At 38.3% G+C, this 22,760-nt stretch overlaps 1 protein-coding gene across 6 annotated transcripts; it reads left to right on the plus strand.

Moving 5' to 3' along the window:
• The first annotated feature begins 215 nt into the window (after window positions 1-215).
• On the plus strand, window positions 216-22,390 carry IL18R1 (interleukin 18 receptor 1). 6 transcript variants are annotated; one of them, XM_067294833.1, is made up of 12 exons: window positions 216-618; window positions 1,444-1,544; window positions 4,257-4,372; window positions 5,483-5,723; window positions 12,072-12,249; window positions 13,897-14,050; window positions 14,620-14,682; window positions 16,101-16,257; window positions 16,432-16,565; window positions 17,943-18,104; window positions 19,783-19,941; window positions 21,628-22,390. In XM_067294833.1, exons 3-12 carry the CDS (start codon window positions 4,324-4,326, stop codon window positions 22,026-22,028), a joined length of 1,698 nt encoding a protein of 565 aa, XP_067150934.1. In that variant the 5' UTR covers window positions 216-618; window positions 1,444-1,544; window positions 4,257-4,323; the 3' UTR covers window positions 22,029-22,390. The 6 variants fall into 6 exon arrangements, with proteins under 6 accessions (XP_067150934.1, XP_067150945.1, XP_067150927.1 ...); XM_067294826.1 differs by having other exon boundaries at window positions 544-618; window positions 1,389-1,544; XM_067294828.1 differs by having other exon boundaries at window positions 572-618; window positions 1,425-1,544.
• Window positions 22,391-22,760: the final 370 nt, after the last annotated feature.

The following is a 22,760-nucleotide window of genomic DNA, read 5'->3' on the forward strand; positions in this document are numbered from 1 at the left end:
AACATATTCTGCCTTTTCTCTTTTCCTGCAGATCATAATTTGTGAGGGTTCGAAGGTGGGGTATTTCTTTTTTTGATGTCTTTGCAGAGTATCACCTTTTCAGAATACCCCGTATCTCTTCGCATAGCCTCAAAAAAGCCTAGCCCTTTAGGGGGCGGATTTAGCTTAACATACACGTTCCTCAAGCATCACACTTCTGGGAAAGGAGCCCTGCAGTGAGCTATTCAGCAGAAAAGCAGAGGAAGTGGTGTCTTGACAAAAAGATAGCTGACGACATCATGTCCACACTCCCTTCTTCCTGACGGCCGTGAGAGGGAAGGCTCCTGAAGCACTGATCACCCTTCCTGCAGCCCACCCACCTGCCACCGTTGTCCCGGCTGGGTTTTATCCACTTGTGGGCAAAATACCCGGGGTTTTATCCACCCCCGGCCCGCACCGTCTCCCTCCGCGCCGCGGCCCGGTGGGCGGGATGGCGCGGCAGGCCCGGCCGCCTCTTCCCTCTCCGCTCTCGGCGGGCGGCGAGGGGGAAGTGCTGGGGCCGTTTGGGGCCGCAAGCGGGAAGTGGCAGCCGCGGTGCCGCCGCAGAGCCCGACGCAGCCGGGGGCGACGCGGCGCCAGGTAGGGCGCGGGGCGGCCAGGGCCGGGAGGGAGGGCGAGGGCCGCCGCGCCTTCTCCACGCCCTCGGCGAGGCGCCCCGTATGGCCTCCCCGCGGCGCGGAGCCGCCTCCCCGGCACTGCCCCGTCTCGCAGGCCGGGGGGCTGCCGCGGGGCGGCGGAGGGGGGCGGGCGGTGGCGCCCCTCGCGCGGCTCCATGTTGGGGGGCGCCATTTACGGGCGGCGGCGGGCGAGCGCTGAGGGGGTGGCGGGGCCCGGCGCCGGCCCCCAAATCTGCCTCCCCGCCTCAGTGGCGAGTCTCCCCCGGAGCTTCCCCTGACAGCGGTGCTGCGGCAGCTCCTTCCCGCCCGCCGCCTAGCTCGCATACCCCCAGCCCACTCTCTTTCGGGCCCCGGGTGTACTTTATTTATTTATTTATTTATTTATAAATCACAGAAACGTTGTAACTAGTTTAGCTCTGCAAAGGGCTTATTTCAGCACGTGCCACCTGCTGACATGGCCCTGGCCCTTTCACTCGCGCCTGGCTGCAATTGGAGCGGGACAGACTCCTCACATACCACTGTAGATGGTAGCAGGAACAGATGGTTCTTAAAAAAACATTTATCGCGAGCCCAAGTGCCTCATTTAGAAAAGTCAGCATAATTTACTACTGCCTTTCCAATCAATGCCACTAAAAAGGAATTTCCCGTACCAGCCTTTTCTGGTTTCCTCCCTGAAGTATCAGTTTGCAAAATGACAAATTCCGCTCTTCCTGTTTGGGGATTTTTTTTCAGACTGAGCTGTCTTTGTGTTGTCTCACTTATTTCGAGAGGTTACCCTCTGTTGCAGTGATATAGTAAGGCCCAGAAGATTTGTTAGTACAAGCTGTACCTGCCTGGAGTTTGGAAGATTACCTCTGCCTCAGCTGTCATCCTGGCAAGATTTGCCTAGTGAGTAAACAGCTTCGTTAACGTTGTTTGAAATGAAGATGGATTTTCATTTTAACCAATAACTACTAATCCTTGCAGAAAGTTGCTTAGTTTTAGTAAGGTTAAGGTAGTTTTGCTGATCTGTTTTCTTTGTGGATCTTGAATGAATTGCGACACTGTATATTCTGTTTGAAAAAGACTTCAATTCCACAAGAAGCCATCCTTAAAGAGGTAAAATTAGTGGTTTGTTCACTTGACCCCAAAATGTTTGCTCAAACCATCTGAGGTTGAGAAGAATCTGTTGGCTTTTTTTAAAAAAAAAAAAGGAAGTCACAGCCCTTTGGGACCAAATTCAGGTTTCTTTCCAAAAGTGTTGACTGAAATGAGTTACTTGATCAAAACTAAGGATCACTCTGATGTATCAGCTCCTTTTTATTCCAAAATGTTCTCGGGATTCTAGGAAATTGAAGAATAATTATAATGATGCTTAAATACATACAATTATCTATTTCATGAGATATCGCTAATGTGCTTTACAGAATTTACAACCTTCATTTTGATTAAAATTTTGTTGGTTTTACAATGGCACTATGATTTTTTAGAACCATCTTTCTTTTGTATTTAAAGTCCAACAATGGCTTTGAGCATGTATGAAATCTGAAAAACATGCTTAAAGCCCCTGTTGCTTTGGGCTTCAAAGACAACTGTTTTCAAACAACAGTTTGAAACTGTCATTCCCTGCTATTGCCATGGCATTTTGCCTGTTGACTGTCTCTGTAATTCTGCTGTAATCCCTCCTTTATTGAACAGAGAATCTTTGTCTTCTAAAATATCTCCCCATTTCTTTCTGAAAATTAGAAACCTTGTTTTGTTCCTTAAAAAATGTTTTTATATTAGCTGAGTTTTGTCAAGAGCAGTTCTCTTTTTATTTTTTTCCTTTCTTGGTGTTTCATGGTAGAGTACTGCAAACCATATGGTTCAAATGTAAATACTGTTAGCCTGAAGCAGAACAATTTCAGACAAACTGATCAGGTTCAGCAGCAATGTGAGAGTACAATGGAGGATGTATGTTTTGCCTGTTAACAGCAGCCAAAAATCCCAAATCTGATTATTATTAAGTATTTTACATAATACTGTGTTCTTTAATTCCAGTTAAAGGAATGAAGGGCTCTGCTCTGTGTTCACCAAAACTTCCCTTGTTGTGCTGACATGGTGTGCCAGCAAAGAATGGGATTTAGAGTTAAAATCTGATTGTTTATGATTTTATCTATATGTGGTGGATCTTACTGTAATGGTCTATAACAGCTGTGTTTCTTTTGGATAAGTTAGTCTCACAAGGGGAAAAATTAACAAAACAAAAGTAAATCCAAGAAATGAAAATAAAGAAAGAGGCCCTGCTTTCCTTGTAAAATGTTAGACTTTGAATCTCCATGAGTAGCAGGGAATTGAAACCAGGTCTGAGAAGTTTACTGTATGGCCACTTGAAAGTTGCTTGTTGCAGCATCCGATTTCTTTCAGATGCTGTCTAAACCTGGGTCCATCTATCACTCAGTTTAAAAAAGGATGTGATACAGTTCTTTCATCTTCTTACAGTGATTTATGGGATGAGGGCATCCTTGTAATGAATTGGGCAGAACAATAAAAGAGGAAGAGCAGTTACACATCTTGGTGTCATTCTGTAATATTGCTTTAAATGCAATAGCCACAACGTCCGACTGCTTTTTATCGAGAGAAGTTTCTGATTGTAAATACAATCAGAAGACAGTGTCTTAAAACAGTCAGTAAGTATGTTCTGAAATTGCAAGAGGTTTAGGTAAGAAAACCAAAGAAATGGAATCCTAAAAGAGATTTCTTCTGTCAGCTGTCCATGAAACATGTTTCTTATGTGCGTGTCACATTTGTTGTACGTGCATGTTTGGCTCAGTAACAGAGGAAAGTTGTCTGTCTTGGTTGTGGCGGCTGAACTGAGTTTCTTATGCACCCAATTTGTTTGTCTTGTGAGCAAAACCGAGGTACAGTTAGCATTGGCTGTGCTATTGGTTGTGGGAACCTACTTTTCTGAGGAATCTCATAGATTCCACCGTGGTATTATTTAGTTATGTTTTGCATTTGTCCTTGGAAGTTCAATTGACTTCATATAAAGTAACTGAACAGGAGCTTCTTCGTCCTCCCTCCTCAATGGAAACATTAGAACCTCTCAGTGCTGGTACCTATCTGTTCTGTAGATGAAAACGTAAGACAGAATTATAGATCTCGTTGTTTTCCAACAGGCTCAAACAATTGAACACCAGGGTGTCCAATCTAACAACATTGTGAGGTTCTCACTGAAAGCAAGCAAGGTTTCTATCAGCTGTATTTCTGTAAGGTCTAATCTTGCAAAGATTGACTCTGTGGGGAAAAAAGTGCTGTCCTATTCAATGGTAGCTGTTTACTGACTTGTGGTCTAAATTTGGGTACTTCTATCATTAAGGTTGTAATTTTAATCGAGAGTACACAGTGTATCTAATGAATGAGCAAATGGAGGAAAGAAATCTGGCATTGCTTTGTGAATTTAAAATAAATCTTGCCAAGAAAACTCTGTGACCTAATACGTGAAAATACCTGTTATGATAAAAATGAATAACTTTCCACCTGCAAATCCCTATTCAATAACAGCCATTAGTTACACTGATTACAAGCTTTGAAGTGGTCCATTTCATTGTACTTATGATGAATTATGAATCTTTTTCTTAGGCTTTCAGTACAACCAAGAACAATACACTTTTCATCTTTCTGGAGAAGTGATAAGTAACTCAAGAAAATGCCTCTTATGATTTTTTTGTTAATGTTTATCATTGGATCTGCCACTGGTAAGTAAGTATAAGTTCTCACTTCAACAGTAAAACCTTAAATATCTGCTGAATAAATGACATCTTCTTGAAAATTGCTGAGAGTTTTCATACTGGGAGACAGTCAGGCAAATGGCTGGATTTTCTGAGCTTTATTACCAGAAGTATTAAGGCAAATCAAAGAACAAAATCTTAATGGTTTTGTTAATTTCAATGTGGTTCTGAACTTTGGAAGTTTGTTCTCTGCATAAATAACAAAATTATAAAAGAAAAAGAACCAAGATGTTGCCTGGAGACAAGCTGATGATGTATAAAAGCATAGCTATGTGGAGAATCACAGCAAGGAAGAGAATGAATCTGCTTCTTTTGGGGCTTTTCAGAAGTATAGTCACAGTACTTGTTAAACTACAATAATCTCTGGGAATCTCAGGAGAAATAGATACTGAAGACTTATTTTATTCGTGATTCTTTATGGTAGGCCTTGGTTCCTTTTCTGTATTTTGTATGACTTCCTGCATGCAAAAGTACATTTTGGAAATTTATTTGGAAAAGCATACTTTGAGACTAAATTTTACTCATACAATCTCAGTGTGAGAGAGGTTTTCTGAAGCTATCTAAAGTTTTTAAGAAATATAGCCACTTAATAACTTAGTTTTAATTAAGAAGATGAGAAAATGCAAGCGTTAATTTATAGCATCTCTTTTTATGGTAGTTGATCAATTCTGAGGATTAGCCATATTTGTCAAGACAAATCATATGTGAAGAATTTTTCCTTCATCCTTCCATTTGTGGCAGCTGCTTTATTACAGAATGAGGCCAGGTTTTGCCATCTGTGCTCATTTGATTCTGACACTTTTGGACTAAAAGAATCATAAGGAAATTTCCATTTTTTTTATCCTCCTTTCCTTCCAGTTTTGCTTGAGTAAGGTGGAATACAGACTTGGAAAACTGAATTCTCAGGTTGAAATAAATACTGCTGAAATAAATGAATACTGCCAAACTACTCTGCTGAAAGAAAATCTCTTTAAAAAAGACCAGCTGCACAGCAGAGCACATTATAGTCAGGCTAGCCTCATTTTCTGAAATAAGTATATGGCTTCCTAATGTGTTTTTTTTCCTCCTTCTGTGAAGAGAAGCTGTGTCCCCTTCGTGCCTCCATTGATATACTAGAAGGGGAATACTTTTTCCTTTGCTTTCCTGAGTCAATGCAAGAACGTTTTCAGAAAGCAGAATACACAATAAACTGGTACAAAGAAAATGCTGGGAAGCAGAAGTTGATAAAAGAAACACACAGAATTGTTTCACAAATGAATTTTCTGGAGTTTTGGCCAGCTGAACTCAGTGACTCTGGGAATTACTCTGTCACTCGCAGGTGGGTAAACAAACGTGGATGAACATCCTGCCTTTGCAGTTGTTTATAAAGATGACAATTTCTATGTTCTGCTTCATATTGTTAGTGGCATCTATTCAAAGCAAGTGCAGAGAACTACATTGACCGTGGTGTCATTTTCCACATCATTTCACGATAACCGCTCAGGCAGACCCATAGTATTTACAAATAGCTGTAGGCAGATGTAGCTTTTCAAAGCTTCTATGGAGTTTTGATAAAGGAGTTAGCAGTTCTGCTGTTTTATGATTAACTACCTAAGCAAAATGAGTGATAGGCAATCCTTCTGTTAATCTTACTGCCAAGTAAAAGGAAACATTTGCCTGTCTTCTGCACCACACCCGTTCATCCTTACTCTTACAGGTGGAATGCAATCTATGAGGCCTACCTAGTAAATTAATGGGACTAATTGTGGAGTAAGATAATAAAAGAATAGTGGCATAACTGAACTCTGGCTTCTGTGCAAAACTTTTCATAACTTGGAGCTACTCAAAGAACAAATGAAATAATTGGATTTGATTTCATACTGCTGTAGAACACCGTGAGTCATAATGAAAAATAAGGTTGGGGCTCATTTGTCTGTGGTATTTTTTATTACATCATGAAGAAAGACTGACAGACAAAGGACTAAATCAAGATTTTTTTACATGGAGTTCTTATGACTTACTTGCACCAAACCTGTAGTTCACCATTTACAACTGAATTAACCATTCATTTTAAATAAATTATTTTGTGTGTCGTGCTTAATGCTTTGTGCTGTTTCTCAGGGAGTATTTTTAAGGTTCTCGCCCGCTTCTTAAAGGTTACAGCTTGGTTATGTGACTAAGGTGCTGAAAAATGCTGTCCACATTTCTCTAATAACACAGCAGCCACCAGTTTAATAGTTTACAGTTTTAAGTTAAACCTAATTTGGAAGCTGAAAACGTAATGTATATTTTTCCATGTATCATTATGATGATTGTTTTGTTCATATTTTAAAAAGTTCTGAGTCATTTCATCTGAAATGCTAAATATAAAAAGGGGAAATTCTCCAAGTAGAGCAAAAATACTCATTAATATTACTCATTACTCATTAGTAAATATTTATCACTACAGGCATACCTCAGAGATATTGTGGGTTTGGTTCTAAACCACTGCCATAAAGTGAATATCGCAATAAGGCGAGCCACACAAAGTTTGATTTCCCAGTGCATATAAAAGTTATGTTTACACTATACTGTAATCTATTAAGTGTGCAATAGCATTATGTCTAAAAAAAAATGTACAAAATGTGACACAGAGGCACAAAGTGAGTACATGCTGTTGGAAAAATGGCACCAATAGACTTGCTTGACTCAGGGTTGCCACAAACCTTCAATTTGTAAAAATAGCAGTATCTGCGAAGCACAATAAAGTGAAGCTCGATAAAACAAGGTATGCCTTGTATTTAATCATTACTTTCTGTTTTAAGTGATTTCTTTTCAATGTTAGGCCACTTTTTCATCAAATAGTAGGTAAAGCATGAGCAAAATTTTGCTAGTGTATCTCAAACCTGATCTTAAGGGAATTGTCTTTAAGGATGATGAATATGGTAGTTTGGCTACTTTGTTCTCCAGTGTTGCCAACAATAATGCCAGTGGCAGTAGGTTACTGAGTCAGACATCTGTCTGAAGTAGCAGAGGAGAAGCTCAATTTTGACCCTTAAGGGTTGACATTAGGTAATACCTGACACAAGTTTGTCCATTGTTACGGACCTGTGCTTTTCATACCAAATCTGAATTTGGCTTTATAGTTTTATTATATTATTGATGGTTTTGATCAGTCATCTCTGTAGTCACTTCACTAAATATGGCGCTAAAAAGCTATTTAATCTAACAACTCTACTGCCAGCACCTCATCAATGTTATAAAAAGCATTCTCTGCCTTATTGTGGCAAGCGGAGGGTTAGGTGAGGAGCATACCTGAATCACCACACTACCAAAGGAGGTTGTCATAGTAAATCTAAAATAAAGGACACGTGAGAGGAAAGTTTTGACAACCCCAACTTTAATTCCCAATCCCTGTCATTTGTGATTGTTTAAAGGATTTGGAGTAACAACAGTAAATCCACAGTAAATTACAAGAACTATGTAAAATGTATATGATAAAAATATAAACTTCAAAGTTGAAGGATACAACCTTACATATAGAAGAAGGAAATGAGAGGAAAAGATCTTAAGTAAAACTATTAGGACAAAGTTGGTGAGATGATTATCTGTTGGAAAATACAAAAATATCTGAATCCTTTGCAAAGTATCTTGATTTTGCTGGTTCGTTTCAGCCAGAAATTGTGAAAAAAGGTTTTGATTATATCAAAGTATTCATTTGGAATCAAGAGGTTTGATTTTCCATTATGAAGCCCATTTCTGTTTCATTTTCTATCACATTATATTACAATACCATATTTTAAAAATCAGTTTTGGAAGAAAGCACTTTTACTTCCGTAAAAAGGTTTCTGAATTAAAAGACTATCTTCTCACCAATCTGAAACAACTGGGGGTTTTTTTGTTTGTTTGTTTGTTTGTTTTAAGAATTTCCTTCTGCTAGGCCCATATAGATATTCAGGTTTTTGTTAGGAATCAGAACGAAGGCACATGCCAGAATCTAGAAATCCTCATGTGGTAACTTTTCACAGTTCTAATCAATGGGAAATTTTGTGGGGGATTTACATGGGGTCTTGGGAGTGGTTTGTCTGATGGTTCTCATGACTGGCAAGCATCTTGAAGTAATTACATTTCAGTGAATAGGGAAGATTATTTGCAGAAATATTTTTCTACAGTGAAGGAAATTGTGGACTACTGTGGACTACAGAATTGGTTTCAGTTTTAATAAGAATGATAATTATAACTGAACTTTCTTTTGTTTCAGAGCATTTAGAATAGATTGGTGTTTTTCTTCTGAAAAGTACATATTCTAAGTATATTTTCATTTATCTTTTTGCTTATTTTCAAATATTTCATTTAGATCTGAGTATAAGCTATATGGGAAATGGTTTATTAGAATGGTGATAACAGTTCTGGCAGTTTTAGTGAACAAAGTGTTAATTAAACATATGTGAAGTTTCAAGAAAAATAAGACAACACAATGTGGACAGCTTTTGCAAAAATTTAAGTGATTTTTTTCTAATTTTTTACAATTGACAATGTGCAAGAAAAGAGAGGTGAAAACAATTTAATGATGAATTTATGGTGCATTATCCACCTATTTTTGATATAAAGAAGAATCAGAAGTTTTCCAGGTAAAGCAGAATTGTCCTGCTCACACATAGCATAGATAGCTAAAGCATGTGTGTATGTGTATGTGCAGGTTTGTGTGTTTGCACATATGTGTTGATGCAGTAGGCTTAGGAAATAAATTCAGGTATTAATAGACTTCATCAGTAAGCATAAGTTTGTACATCTTCAGCAACATTTCTTGAAAATAAAAGATTTTGTGTATTTGGTGTGATAGTGGTAAGCAGAATATCTATGTCACACATCTTTGGCAGGATTTGTTACTTGTATAGTTTTTCGTGGCCCATATCCTGTGGTTGTCAGAAAAAAACCCAGAAAATGAAAAAAACAGGTCATCTTACTGCTCTGTATTAGGGACCTTGAAACTGAGGGAACTTACAGGTTCCTGAAACAGTGAAAGAATGGATATATGCGGTACATATTGAGGCCCTAATACTGCTTACTCCAGTAACCTGACTAGAACTGTTGAAAGCAATGAGAATACGCTTTTTTAGATTTAGGCTTGTACTTTGTAAGACAGAGTGTCATTTTCCTGTAGTAGCTAGAAATATTGAGATAACACTGGATTGTTGCGTTGAAATAGCTAAGGGATGACTTAGAATTGGATATGTATGCAGTCTTTATGGTAAACTTGAATTATCTGCTCTAAGGGCTTTCACATCCCTGTAACCTCTGTTGAGTCAAGCTAGTTTTTGTTGTTGCTCTTTGGTGGGTTTGGGAGGGGTATTGAAAGGCTGTTAAGCCAGAAATGGTTTTGTTCCCCACACGGTATGACCAGAGAATATCAGTAAGTGAAAATCTGCATAGAAATATAACACAGACATTAGCCGTGTAAACAATGTAACAGCGCATTTTTGTTGAAAATCGTGTGTATGGCAGAGAAATGGAAAAGATATAAGCCAAATTCAACTTAATTTTCATAGGTATGGCTTTGTCACCTTCTAGGAAGTTTCACCTTTCTTGTTAGGCCAGAATTTGGCTCAACAGCTGAAATATCTTGTTTCACTTAAGGTGAAATCCTTGTATTTGTTGAAGTGATTTCACTAAATACCATCACAGAAGAAAGCCCCTGTGCAGTGATAGTGCTGAGGGGAACACGCGGCCTTGCTGATGACTTTCTTCCATTTGCTGACTCTAGATAATAAAATTCTGTGTATTTTATGGCTAGATCCATTATTACTTCTCTGGCAGTATTCAGATACGAGTGTGACACTGAAGTAAGAACATGTATTTGGTGGTATTTATCTGAACAAATGTAGATGTCTACATCCAAGCTAATTATCTGAGGTACCTTTATTGTCAGGGAGAGACAGTGGCATTTCTGGGGCAGATTATCTTGTCCTAAAACAGACATATAAAACAGGTCACGTAAACTGCATTCTAAAAGGGTGACTGTGGCCTGGGATCCCACTGCTGACTATGATCAATTTAAATTGATTTAAATGTGTAACTGTGGTGTTGAAGAATAGGTGAGCTAGACTCCACCCACTGTGAACACCCATGCAAGTATATCTCTGATGAAAATGTTTTGATAAGGCTTTTCCTGTTTATAACACCACAGTTAACTGATTGAGAAGCCAAACCACTGTGTTTTGGCTTGGCTAGTCAATGCAGCTATGAATAGTGAGTACCTCAAATGAGGGAGAAGAGCAAGGAGAGTCTGTAGACTAAAACAGAGTAACAATCTGAAAAGGGTGAGCAAAGCAAATATGTTGGGGAGCTCATAGCCAAAAAAAACCTGAGCTAAATTCATCATATAAATGATGTTCTAGTTGTTCTTCTGACTCTTGTAACAGCAAAAGGCGTATCACACAAGAACGGTGTTGAAAGTCGATACACTCATCAGGCTTGTTTCTCCATTTCAGCTGCTTTGTCCCCTTAGTCCGTTTCAGTGAAATGACTCTTCACTGTTGTTTAGTCTCAGTTCCCCTGGGAGCAATTCCTTTTTCTTTTCTTGGAGACAGAAAGATTCAAACCTATTTATAAAGATATGTCTGAAGCAAGAGGGAAGTGTTCTGTGCTTAATGCTTTTGTTTTGTCAGACCTTACTTATTTAGGAAAAAATCTGAAAGCTGTGGTTTAGACATTATTCTGGAAGTCTCATCCATTAACTTACAGTAACATACAACTTTTCCTTAAGCCCTAACTTCACCAAAACTCCTCCAGCTTCTGTTCTCCTGGTGGTCATGTATTTGGACATATCCAACAATGAGATAATTCACAGCTATAATCTTAGTCTTTAAAGAAATATGTGGATAGCACCTAGTAGATGTCTGGATGATAACAGTCAGCTCTTAGATAGTCAAAAGAAGCATGATTAGAGTATATTTGTCTGACCTTTTATACATATTATATTAGAATGTGATGAAACATGCTGTAGAAGGGCTAGTTTCTGACACTTCCAGTCAGTTTGGGGTGACCAGCTAACTGAAGATCTCTGATTTGTGGACAATGAAAGACAAAGAGGGGTATCCTTTCCAAAATGCCTTCTTTTGCAGATGTGCTTGAATCCATAATAATTGATTTTGTAATTCACAAGACTTGCATGGTTTAGAAATTATTTCCACAGATAAATTGATGATTCTCTGCACAGTATCGAACAAAGAGTAATGTAACTTTGTGAACAACAGCAGAGTTTATCATCTCATGTTTGACATTTTTCACAAATAATATTTTTCAGTTACTTCTTTAAACCTTGTCAAAGTGTAGGAATTATACCTGTAAGATTGCTGGCTGATTCAAGCTCCTGAAACTCTTTTATGCTCACTTGTAACTTTACATGACACCACAGATGGTTACATTTTTGTTCTGGTCAATATAATAGATGTTGCTATATTTCATAGATAAAATTGCATTATCAAAGGTTTTGTGATAGACAATTTAGTTTAGATCCTCTTTTGTTTTGGGAAACACCTATTTGGGGGTGGAAAAGTAATGAAAAGGAATATAAATAATCAGTTCAGTATTGACATACTTTTCACCTAACAGATGTATTAGAGCATTTATTTTTATTTTGTTGTGTAACTTGCTAAGCTGCATTCCTTAAAAATCTCCTAAACTGATTTTGCATTTTTTTTCATAGTGATGGAAAACAAAATTTCACAATTCAGCAGTGGACCTTGAATGTACTTGAAAGAAATAAAAGCAGCTGTTTCAACGAAAATCACTTAACTACAGAAATTAAAAATGCTGGAAGTGGTCATTCACTGAAATGCAATGATCTATCTGTCAATGAAAATGACAGTATAACGTGGTACAAGGTAATTATTGAAACAGTGTCACTCAAATCATTGGCTATAGAAACAAAACATCTGATGCAGGAAAAACAAATTACAAAACAGATTTCTAGAAGCATCTACAAACCTTGTAAACCTTGCAAAGATTTAATTTCTCTGGTAATTGGGGAAGAAAGGAAGGTTTCTCTCTGCTCTCAGATTTGTTAGAAAAATGTACCTGTAATCAGAAATTATTAATACCCTGGTAGTTTGGAAGTAGTAAAAGATCTGATGTGCATGCCTCTGTTGATTTAGCCAGCAGCCGGTTTAGCCAGCTGCTACTTTGCTAGTACATATATTATCCTGACACCGAATGAGTTGCCAAGATATTTTACATTTGGCATGTGCTTGGAAAGTAATTGAGAACTTGTAAATTTTGCTGTTTATGAACATTTTTTGCAAATTGTGTAATGGATCTGGTTCCGTTCAATTTAGACAAATCACTGTACTACAGTTTTCATCAGAACACAGGATACAGTTGTGCAGGTACTTTTAACTGTTGACTCTTGTGCTCAACCATTGGATTAAGCACCCTGAATAGCTTTCTTCCAGTCTGTTCCTGCTCAGCATCTTCACTAGCACTCCTTATTCCTCTCAGGAATTTGCAGGTGTACTGGTTGGCACACTTGATCAGTTGGAGTTGCAGACACTGTTCACTCATGTAGGCATTGATTCAGTTCCAGAAAAGGGCTTAGGTGGCTTAAGTGCTAGCACTGAATTATTCCAATAATATGAACCCCAGCCCTGCTTGCTTGTCCTTAGGGGCCTCAAAGGCCATAGATAGGTATGTTTTCCTCAGTAAAGGAGCATACCCAAGACTGACCTGTCTCTTGGCTAAACTGAACTGATGCCATTCTCATGCCTAATCCTATTTGAGATACATGAAACAGGCATGTCTATGCCTCAGTATCCTTAGGAGCTTGATCTAATGAACATATTCAAAGCCTTCCTGACACACTGAGTGGAAATAAAATGGGGATGGTGACACAAGGTTTTGTGTAAGAGCCCAGGGTAAACATATGCATCCAGGAAATGTGGCACAAGTGTCCATTTCCCTTCTTGGTCTAACGTGATTTAGACCCACATATTGCTGAGTTTTCATGAGACATTTCACTTAACAGGTGCTTTCCATGTCCTCAACTAAGATTTTCTTCTTTTGCAGAAAAAAAATCAGAGGTTGTTGGGAGTGTGGGGAGGGCAAACAGAAGTGAGTCCAATTCTTGTCACCCGCTGAGAGGTTCACTTTCTTAGGCATTTTGCTTTAAAATGAAAGCTTCTCAGCAGTCTAGACACCTTAGGAAAACACTGTTGGTAACAGACAGGCAACACCTCCAGACCTGAGCCATGGTTTTGACAAAACAGATGAGTGCATTTAAAGTCCTGATGCAATATTTTTATACCCAGATAACTTACTTGAAATGCCAGTGCTCTCAACTTTTACTGGGTTGAATGTTCACATGTTGCAATTGGGTGAGCATGTCTGAAAATTGAGCCCCCACCTCTTTTAGGTCAGATAAGTGTCACCATTGCTTTTTTACTGTCTCATTGGAATTTTGCTTTGAAAATCATTTTTGTCTTCCTTCAGGTTTTGAATGTATGTTTGCTGCAAACTAGTATTTTCTGTCTTTATAGGACTGTAAGAACTATCAAAATAAAACAGAGCGGGAACTGGATTTTAAAACTTTAACAATTCAACACTCTGGGATATACACCTGTAAAATTTTGATCACTCATGAAGGAAAGATATTCCACAGCACAAGTACAATTCATCTGGTAGTAGAAGAAGGTAAGAAAGCTTTCTGAAAATTTTGAACCATATTTATAAGTTCTCCTTACTATGGAAGAAGCTTCTTCCTAAATTTATTTGCCTAGGAGTTATGGGTGTGGTTTATAATTTCTTAATTCCAGTTCTTGTTAGATAAATATATAATAGTGATCTGATGTATTCTGCAATAATTTCAAACATAAAAAAGCAGAAGCAGAAGTTTATACTACCTGCTATCAATTTGGGAAAAATTATTTAGTATGTTTTCCCTGTAATTTTAGTTTTATCAAAATTGGCCACCGCAAGTCAAATAAATTTATCAAGAGTTTTGGGTGAGAGTGTTTCCAGCCATTGTAAATTGTACACTGTATATGTATGCACTTGAAAAAAATTCAACAGGACATACTATGTTTTAAACTACTCAATAATGCCAAAGTGTTGAGCATACTGTTTTGGTCCAGATATTTTTTTTTTAATTAGATGGAATCTATGATGTGATTAGTTTTAGAAATAAAGCAAATGTATCATTTTTACTGTGTTAGAATATAAGAAAGCTGTTACTCCAATAGCAAGTTTTCTTTTTATCTTAGATGCACCAGAGGCTGTAACTCTGGAGATAGTTGGACTTGATGAAGAAGTTGAAACACAAATAGGTATCAAATTAGTACAAGAATCTTTGTGATAGTTGCTGCATATATGTGCTTTTGTTCTGATCTCTTTATTGTTGATAGTCTGGTTAAGTTTAATCAAACTAAGAATTGTCTGTGTGCCCTCCTGGATCTGTTCCATCTTCACACCTGATTATATTTTCCTGGTGGATTTCATGACTGATATAAAAGTACACTAAATTCACCCTCATACAGAGGCAGAAGCTGAGGTTGTTGCTATGATCAGCAAGAGAAAATGGTGGTTACGATAAACCAGCTTTTCATGGCTTCCTTTCATAGATAGTAAACCCCATGGAATGATGTGTGAAAGAAGGCCAGTTTGTTTAGTGAACAATAATAATGAGTAATACCCTTAATACCTGATGCAGCCTAGGATGGTATTCTGCAGAGAAATGAGAAGTATGAGGGCTAACAGTCCTGGCAATGCAAGTAAGCAGATCTGTCACTGAAAAGAATTTATTACATGTCAAAAGTCAAAACCTTAACTATACATCTATGTGGGAACAGGTTAGATAACAGGGCCTGCAGGCTCCCAACAGTATTGGACACCATCCAAGATTTTTGAGATTGAGACTCTAAATAATTCTTAACAACATAAATTTACCTGTCTTTTTCCTGCTGTGTGCCTTAGGGCTTTTCCCATGTGGTTGTCCAGTCCTCCATCCCCCAGTCTCCAAAATCATATATGGTACCTCCTCTGTTGCTCATATGCATATCTCATATTCCAGAACTGCAGTCTGCTGCCTCTACTTTCCTGTGTCTACAGTTGTCTTCTTACTTTTTTCTTATAATTAATCAGACTGGAGGGAGTGGTTCCCTTCACTTCCAGTTAGTGCTTTGAAGTGGTACAAAGTAGATGACTGGCTTATTCACACATTCAGGATTATGCTGATTGCCAGGTGTGATGCTGGGATGGCAATTTCTTCCATGAGAGTTCAGGAAGTACCAAGGTTTTGGCTTTTGTTTGCGTCCTGATGTGTAGTTTGGCTACAATAATCCATTGGTTATAATTCCCTTTACCAGTTACCTACTTCTGCAAAACCATTACTTCAGCACTGGGGATAGGTTGTCCTCTCCTGTTCTCTGCCTGCAACACATGGTTTAATTCTCTAAAGTCTGAAATGCTTTGGCCTATTTAAATTCTTCTGGCTGCTACAGGGTTAATCTGGGGGAAGACAGTGGATGACTACACTGTGTAATAGAGTGCGAGAGCCCTGTGCACAGATGCCAAAGCTGCCACCAGTATAGCTGGAGCATGTATGAAACATTGTGTAGGGGCTACTAAATCCAGAAGGGAGGACAGCTCCTTGGATATGTTGCCTGGAAATCTGACATACTATTGCACTGTGAACATGAATGCTACTCCTGACTAGATCTTAATTCTTATGTTATGCTTTGTTTAGGCAAAGAAGAGATACTCAATTGCACAGGTTTCTTGGGTTATTTTGTGCCAGAAGATGCCAGCCTTTACTGGTCAATTAACCACACATTTCCAGAAAAATGTTCAGGTATCCCTGAGAATGAGCCTTCAATATGTGAAGAAGAGTTCAAAAAATTACAGTAGGTTTCCAGAAAATACTGCACTTCTGTTTGTATGTGTTTTGTGTTCTGCATTTTGTGGACTGCAAATTCAATGAAATGAAGTTCTTGTAGAATCTTTTTCTCAAAATCTGCCTCTCAGCTGGTTGTAGATTTCCATAGAGATAGTGTTGCTAACATCCTTTCTTGTTGCAGTATTGGAAACAAGTTTTATGTCACAAGGCTATTACGGATTAAAAAAGTAACAGAGGAGGACATGCATCGTAATTTCACCTGCATGTTGCAAGATGATGAAGGAACGCGAATAAAAGTAGTGAAACTGAAGAAAGGTACAGTATAATCTATGAATTATACTTCTCATATGTAATTATTAATGGAGATCATGCCAGCCTTCTCAATACGGAGGACTGGATACTGATTCAGAACATCTGTGCAGTCATATTCATACTTATGGTGGCCCTGGTCCCTCTTAGTGCAGGACTTAACAAATTTCCTGGCTGATTCTTTCTGTTCTGCTGCTACTTCTGCTAGAGCGGCTGTTTGAGCGCTCTGTGGTTAAACCACTGCTGCTGTGGACACAGCTGGGGGAGGATGAGCTATGCTTCTGCTGAGTTAACATCCCTTTGCAGCATGTTTAGTAGCTCCTATGATAACTCCCCTGTGCTCTCGTACCTATCGGATTGGTGGGATCAGGTGATAACTACCCAAAGCTTGGTGCAGCCCAGAGTCTTCTATTTGGACCACATTGTTTCTAAAAGCTGTTGTTTCTAAAATTAAAATATGACTTTTTTTTTTTCCCTGGGAAGGGCAATCTTTTATATTCCTGCTAATGCCTCAAACGTTCCGGTTGATGGTTTTGCTCTTATCAGGTACTCTGTCCTTCTAGCTTGGAGTGCTGACCTCTACCATACAGTAAAATTTCTCATTTAGAATCCAGACAGTCTGGAGATTCATGGCAAATAGGCATTTGCTTCTGTTTTTCCATCACTGTCAGACCTTTCCCAGTTTTACTGGGAGGAAATATTTAACTCCACAAGTGCAAAGTAGAACTTGACAGTCTTAAAAGATGCAGTATATAATAAAGAAAATGAAATACAGACTGGTGCGAGCATGGCATGATAGTGCCTTCGCAAAGGACTTCTCAAAGATTTAATGGTTAAAAATATGTATTTGGAATCAAAAGGAGGAAGATAACCGAATAAGCAAACCAAAAAGCTCAGAAGACAATAGTGACAGAAGAAAAAGAAAAGATCGTGACCAAAGAGATTAAAGGGAACATCAGTGGCTGTTATGGATGAACTGAGATAGGGATGAAAGGTGGAGAATAACAGGAAGTAACAAAGATCCAGAAGAAAACTCATCATAAAGTGGGTGAGCCAGTATAGCCACCAGTTGGAACGCAGTACATCTTTGAGGATCTGGAGTCTCATTCTTGATCACACATACAGCTCATTTATGTGTGTGTTTGTGGGGGGGTATATGCATGCAAGATTATTTCTCCAGTTTCTAAAGTAATCCTCATTCTGTAATTCTTGTCCATCTCAGGATCGATGGCATGCAAGCGTGCTCAAAGTGTTAGGAGGAAAGAATTTACATCAACAGTATGATTTGTTTGGGTTGTTTTAAGATGATGCGAGCATTTACTGATGTAATCTTATCATATAGTATTTTGTTAAAGCTATATTTTCTGGGTTTCTGTTTTACAGGGAACACCCAAGATCTGCCTGTGCATATGTTTACAACTGGGATGGTCCTTCCTGTAATATTTCTATGTGTTGCTGTAATTGTGGTGGTTGTCTGTGTGACATTCAGAGTTGACTTAGTTCTATTCTACAGGATCATATGTAGAAGAGATGACACTGCTGGAGGTATGACATTGAAATAAGTGTATTGATAAAAAATAGCTTATGTTGGATGTGTAAAACAAGAATATTTGAGGAAGAGACAAAAAAAATCCACGAGTTTAGTGAGTAGAAACAGCAAAGAGTATGTATAAGAGAACTTGATTGACAGGTGCTAAAGTAAGTTGTTATACACCTGGGGCAGTAGAAGCAGATACATTTAGTAAAGAAGCTGCCTCTGGGGAAGACAGTAAAATGCACATAGTTAGATTTTATTCTGGTATGTTCTGTTCTGCAGTATGACTTCAGTATGAAAGTTGGAGAGTTGTTGGTAAAGGTGGGGAAGTATACAAGTATCTGTAAAAAGGATGAGCCCTCTGGAGCTGTCAGATAGGTAGAGAGAGAGAAATTTGTTTTCACTTCACTGATGCCCCTGTGCTTGAGGTTAAAATGCCTCCTTTCTTGTAAAGGCTATTAATAGATTTGTCACTAAATGCTTTTAAGGAGAACACACTGCCGGTATCTTACTAAACAGCATGACTGTGACCTGGACTTACGGAGCTAGCCTGACAGTTACCTCATTCTGGATATAAATTTCAATCTGTGGCTGTATTTCTGAAAATTGTCGTGAGGCAAACTTGCTGTGTGTATGTGTGTGTGTGTGTGTGTGTGTATATACACACACACACACACACACATATGTATCAATATATATGTGATCTCCTTAGCCCTTCTCAATCTCTAAATCAGCTTGGATATATCTTGGATAAACTGCAGTGGTTGGAGATCTCTTAGTAATGGATGAATGTCATTTGTGCTTGCCAGTGTTATTTATCTATCCACTGATGTTAGCTCTCCCTGCATATCGACTCACTGGGACCTCAGATGACCTGGACTAGGCCGCTGTGGAGGAATTGATTGTCTGATGCTAGGCAATAGATTCTCTACTCCCAGAGCTCTTGAATGTGGAGGGTTTCACCATCTTTAGTTTGTGCTCTCTCTTATGAAATATGTGTGGGAAGGTATCAGGAAAAGAAAGCAAAGAAACACTGCTTATGGTGTAAAGCTATGCATCCTGTTGTATCAATCCAGATAGTTATCCTGTTGCAAGGTTCAATTAGATATTCCCGTATGTGGCAGACCTGGATTCTGAGTTGGTCTTATTTGGATTTTATGTTTGTAAATAACTGCCAAAAGCATGACCAAACATGATATAGGCTTATAACTCTAAGCCATTAAAGTATTAAGTTGGTTTATTCTCTTTTGCAAGTACCCATTCTATAGCACTACATGAGAGTATTGGATAAACAGTAAAATAAATGTGAAAATCTGCAATATTATTTTTATGACATTCATATCAGGTTGCAGTCACATTTTTTGCATGCTAGTCTGTAATCAATCCCTTCATTTTCATGATCACGAGATATGAAATTAATGAGTTAAATAAATCTGATTTTAAAAAATCTCCATGGAGAAAGGGAAGATTATTTTCAAATATTTGCCAAATACAATCAGTATCATTTGTGCCAGATTCAAATTGGTCCAGGAATTTTTTGTTTGAGGGCCATTTGGGGAATCAGAGGAAAAAACAGCCATTTTTAGATGCTTTGCTGCTGAGACACTAATTCTGAAAATCAGAATGGTGGGTCAGATACTCTATTTCTAATGGTTGCCAACAAGACAAAAATTGGTGATTTCTTTCCAGATGGAAAAGAATATGATGCTTTTGTGTCTTACCTGAAAGACTGTGTGTCTCCTAGTGAAGAAGAGAGAGAATTTGCTCTGAATATATTACCCATGATATTAGAAGAAAATTTTGGTTACAAGCTGTGTATATTTGAGAGGGATGTATCTCCTGGAGGAGGTAAGTATAATGAGTATTCTTGTCATTAAATTGGCACAGCATTTTCACAGAAAGGTAAAGGTCTGCAATTAGAAGGAACTCTGTCAAATGTGTCATGTATTGAAATGCCACATTTTTCAATTAATCTAGACTGTTTTCACACAAAGACAGCATGTGTGCATTTTATATATTATATATATGTATTTTTATGAATACATATGCACATACATACATACACACGCATCTTTAATTGCACAGAATCAAGATGAATAGGTGAACATGCTACCATGGAGAAGGCTTGAGTGAGAACATACAGAATGCCAGATGTTTCATAGTAATAGTGCAATTTCTCTGTGTTCACTGAGGGCAGGCTTCTATGAATGAACTTGCATTTACCACGCAAAGCAGCTGATAGTTCTGGTACTAGTTACCCTGGTGTTACTTTTATGTTTTTCTGTATCTTCAGTGTGGCAGTGGACACTGCTTTGTGACTGTAATGGGTGCCACAGGGAGAAGAAGATAGAAATGAGAACGTGGAAATTTTGATCTCTAAATGACTTATAGATGGCCTTTTATAGGTGCTTGACAAAAATATACTGGGGGATTCAATTTAGTCCAAAGATCTAGTTGGAGGATAGAGTTTCATTGTTAAAAATACAGAACAATAAGGTCAGTCACCCTTCTTTGCACAGCATGATCTTCTCTGACTTTATCCATTCCTGATTGATATTTTTCCAACCAGAGGGAGATGCACAGCTTTTTCGAGTCATTTGTTTCAGTTCTTCCCTATTCTTAAGTATTAAAAAAAAATTTCACAAGTGTCCAATCTAATTCTTCCTTGCAGCAGTTTCCCTTGTTCTTATTCCTTATTCCCCTTATTCCCCTTATTTCTTGTGATCCATTGTGGACATGGAAAGTAGAGTATTTCCTTCCTCTTTACAGGAATATCCTTGTCAACTTTCTTCTCCTCTCAGTTTTCTTTTATTTAGGTTACATCAGCAGTTTGCTTTGTCTTTCCTTACAAGGCATCTTTCATAGATCTCTGGTCTCTGAAGACATTGTTATCCTGTGAAACTGGAGAGAGTTCAGAAAATTGTGCATGAGAATTCCATTACATGCATGCGTGTTTGAAAGATATCACCATTTGATTTCATTCACAGATTGTTGTGACAAAAGTCTTAGATCTAAAATTCAGCTGGAACTCATTCTGTCATAACATATCCTATTGTAATTAGCAGGCAATGCTAGTATTATCAACCTTCGATTACTGGTGATAAAGTGGGGTATATGGTGATATAAAGGAAGGAGTAAACTGAGGTAAACTGGCTGTGGATGACTTTGTGTGGAATCATTCTAATGGTGTTTATTATGGAAGAGCCGTCAAAGAGGCAGCTGACTGGAAGCACAATAAACTCTGTTATCACCATTCTGTCGATGTGACTACTGACAGATGGTTGTCTAGGATAGCCTGGGATAGTGTGGGGGCTCTTGTCTGCTTTGGAGAACAAGCTCTGGCGATACCTGAACTCATTCTTTCAGACTTGTAATCTGTAAAGCATATTACTCTCTTCTTAAAGGCAGGATATTTACATGCTGTCACTTTATAAGGGGAACATTTTTGGTAGACGTGTGATTGTTAAAAGATAAGTCGATTCAGTGCCTTCCCTTTCAATTTAGTTTAATAACACATGTATGTTTAATTTGCAGCTGTTGTTGATGATATCCATTCATTTATTGACAAAAGCCGAAGATTAATCATTATACTGAGCCAGAACTACATTTCTGACAGAGCCATATATGAACTTGAGAGTGGACTTCATAAAGCTCTGGTTGAAAGGAAAACTAAGATCATATTAATTGAATATATGCCTATAAGTGACTATAATTTCTTGCCAGAATCACTATCTCTTTTACCATCACAAAGGGTTGTGAAGTGGAAAAAGGATAAATCTCTTCCTGTGAATTCCAGATTTTGGAAGAACCTTCGATACCTGATGCCAGCAAAACCTACCAAGTCAAACACCAAAGGGCGATATAATAATCTTGATCTGGGCTCAAAAGGTGTTCAACCATGGACTGGGGGCTGTGACTTTAATGCAGTCTTATAACAATTCTGGAAAAGGAAGGTGCTGCAGAAAACTGCCCATTTTACTACATCTAAATAGAAAACAGAAGCTGCACTTTGGGGAGCTAATGTTGATAGATGCCAAGCCTGAGACTTGAGGAAAGCATGAAAATTGTCACGGTGACTAGGATGATGTTAACCCCAATGCTAACTGCTGTCCCAGAGACAGATTCCTCAGCAGTTTTTGCAAGGAGCAGAACTCTGATTCTCCTTAGGACTTTTCACATGATGCTGAACACACTGCATAACCTTTTGGTTCCACATTTTCCTTCTTGTAAAATAACATCACTTACACTTGCATACTTTGTGAGGCCACTGAATAAATATGTCAGTATTTACAAAGTATTACGATTTAGATGCTCTTGGTTTTGTATTCTTGTATTTCCTAAAGATCCTGCTCAGTAGTCAGACCCAAACAGCTCCTGTCCTAGAGAGCTTTGCATCTAGGCTTTGGGCAATGTGAAACAGAAAAATCAAGTGAACAAGGAGAGAGCGGAGGACAGAAAGAGTAGGACAGATTTGGTCAGGCTAATAGTATTCACTACTGAGTTGTGGTCTAGACAAGCCAAGTGGGAGTAATTTGGAGGTATGGTAAAGACTGCTTTTGTCCTCTTGTTTAGCTGAAAATACTGTAAATGCCTGTTTTGGTGGGGAGAAGAGGGCAATGGGATAGCGCTAATAGCATTTTGTTCAGGGACACCAATATCAACATTAT

Source organism: Apteryx mantelli, chromosome 1 (genome assembly GCF_036417845.1).
Source record: "Apteryx mantelli isolate bAptMan1 chromosome 1, bAptMan1.hap1, whole genome shotgun sequence".
Lineage (NCBI taxonomy): Eukaryota > Metazoa > Chordata > Aves > Apterygiformes > Apterygidae > Apteryx > Apteryx mantelli.

Bases quoted from the DNA above. Each gene is read 5' to 3' on its own strand.
- IL18R1 (XM_067294833.1), top strand. From the start codon at position 4,324: ATGCCTCTTATGATTTTTTTGTTAATGTTTATCATTGGATCTGCCACT. The intron at 5,724-12,071 runs GTGGGTAAACAA...TTTTTTTCATAG, and splicing joins AATTACTCTGTCACTCGCAG to TGATGGAAAACAAAATTTCA. The intron at 19,942-21,627 runs GTAAGTATAATG...TTTAATTTGCAG, and splicing joins GGATGTATCTCCTGGAGGAG to CTGTTGTTGATGATATCCAT.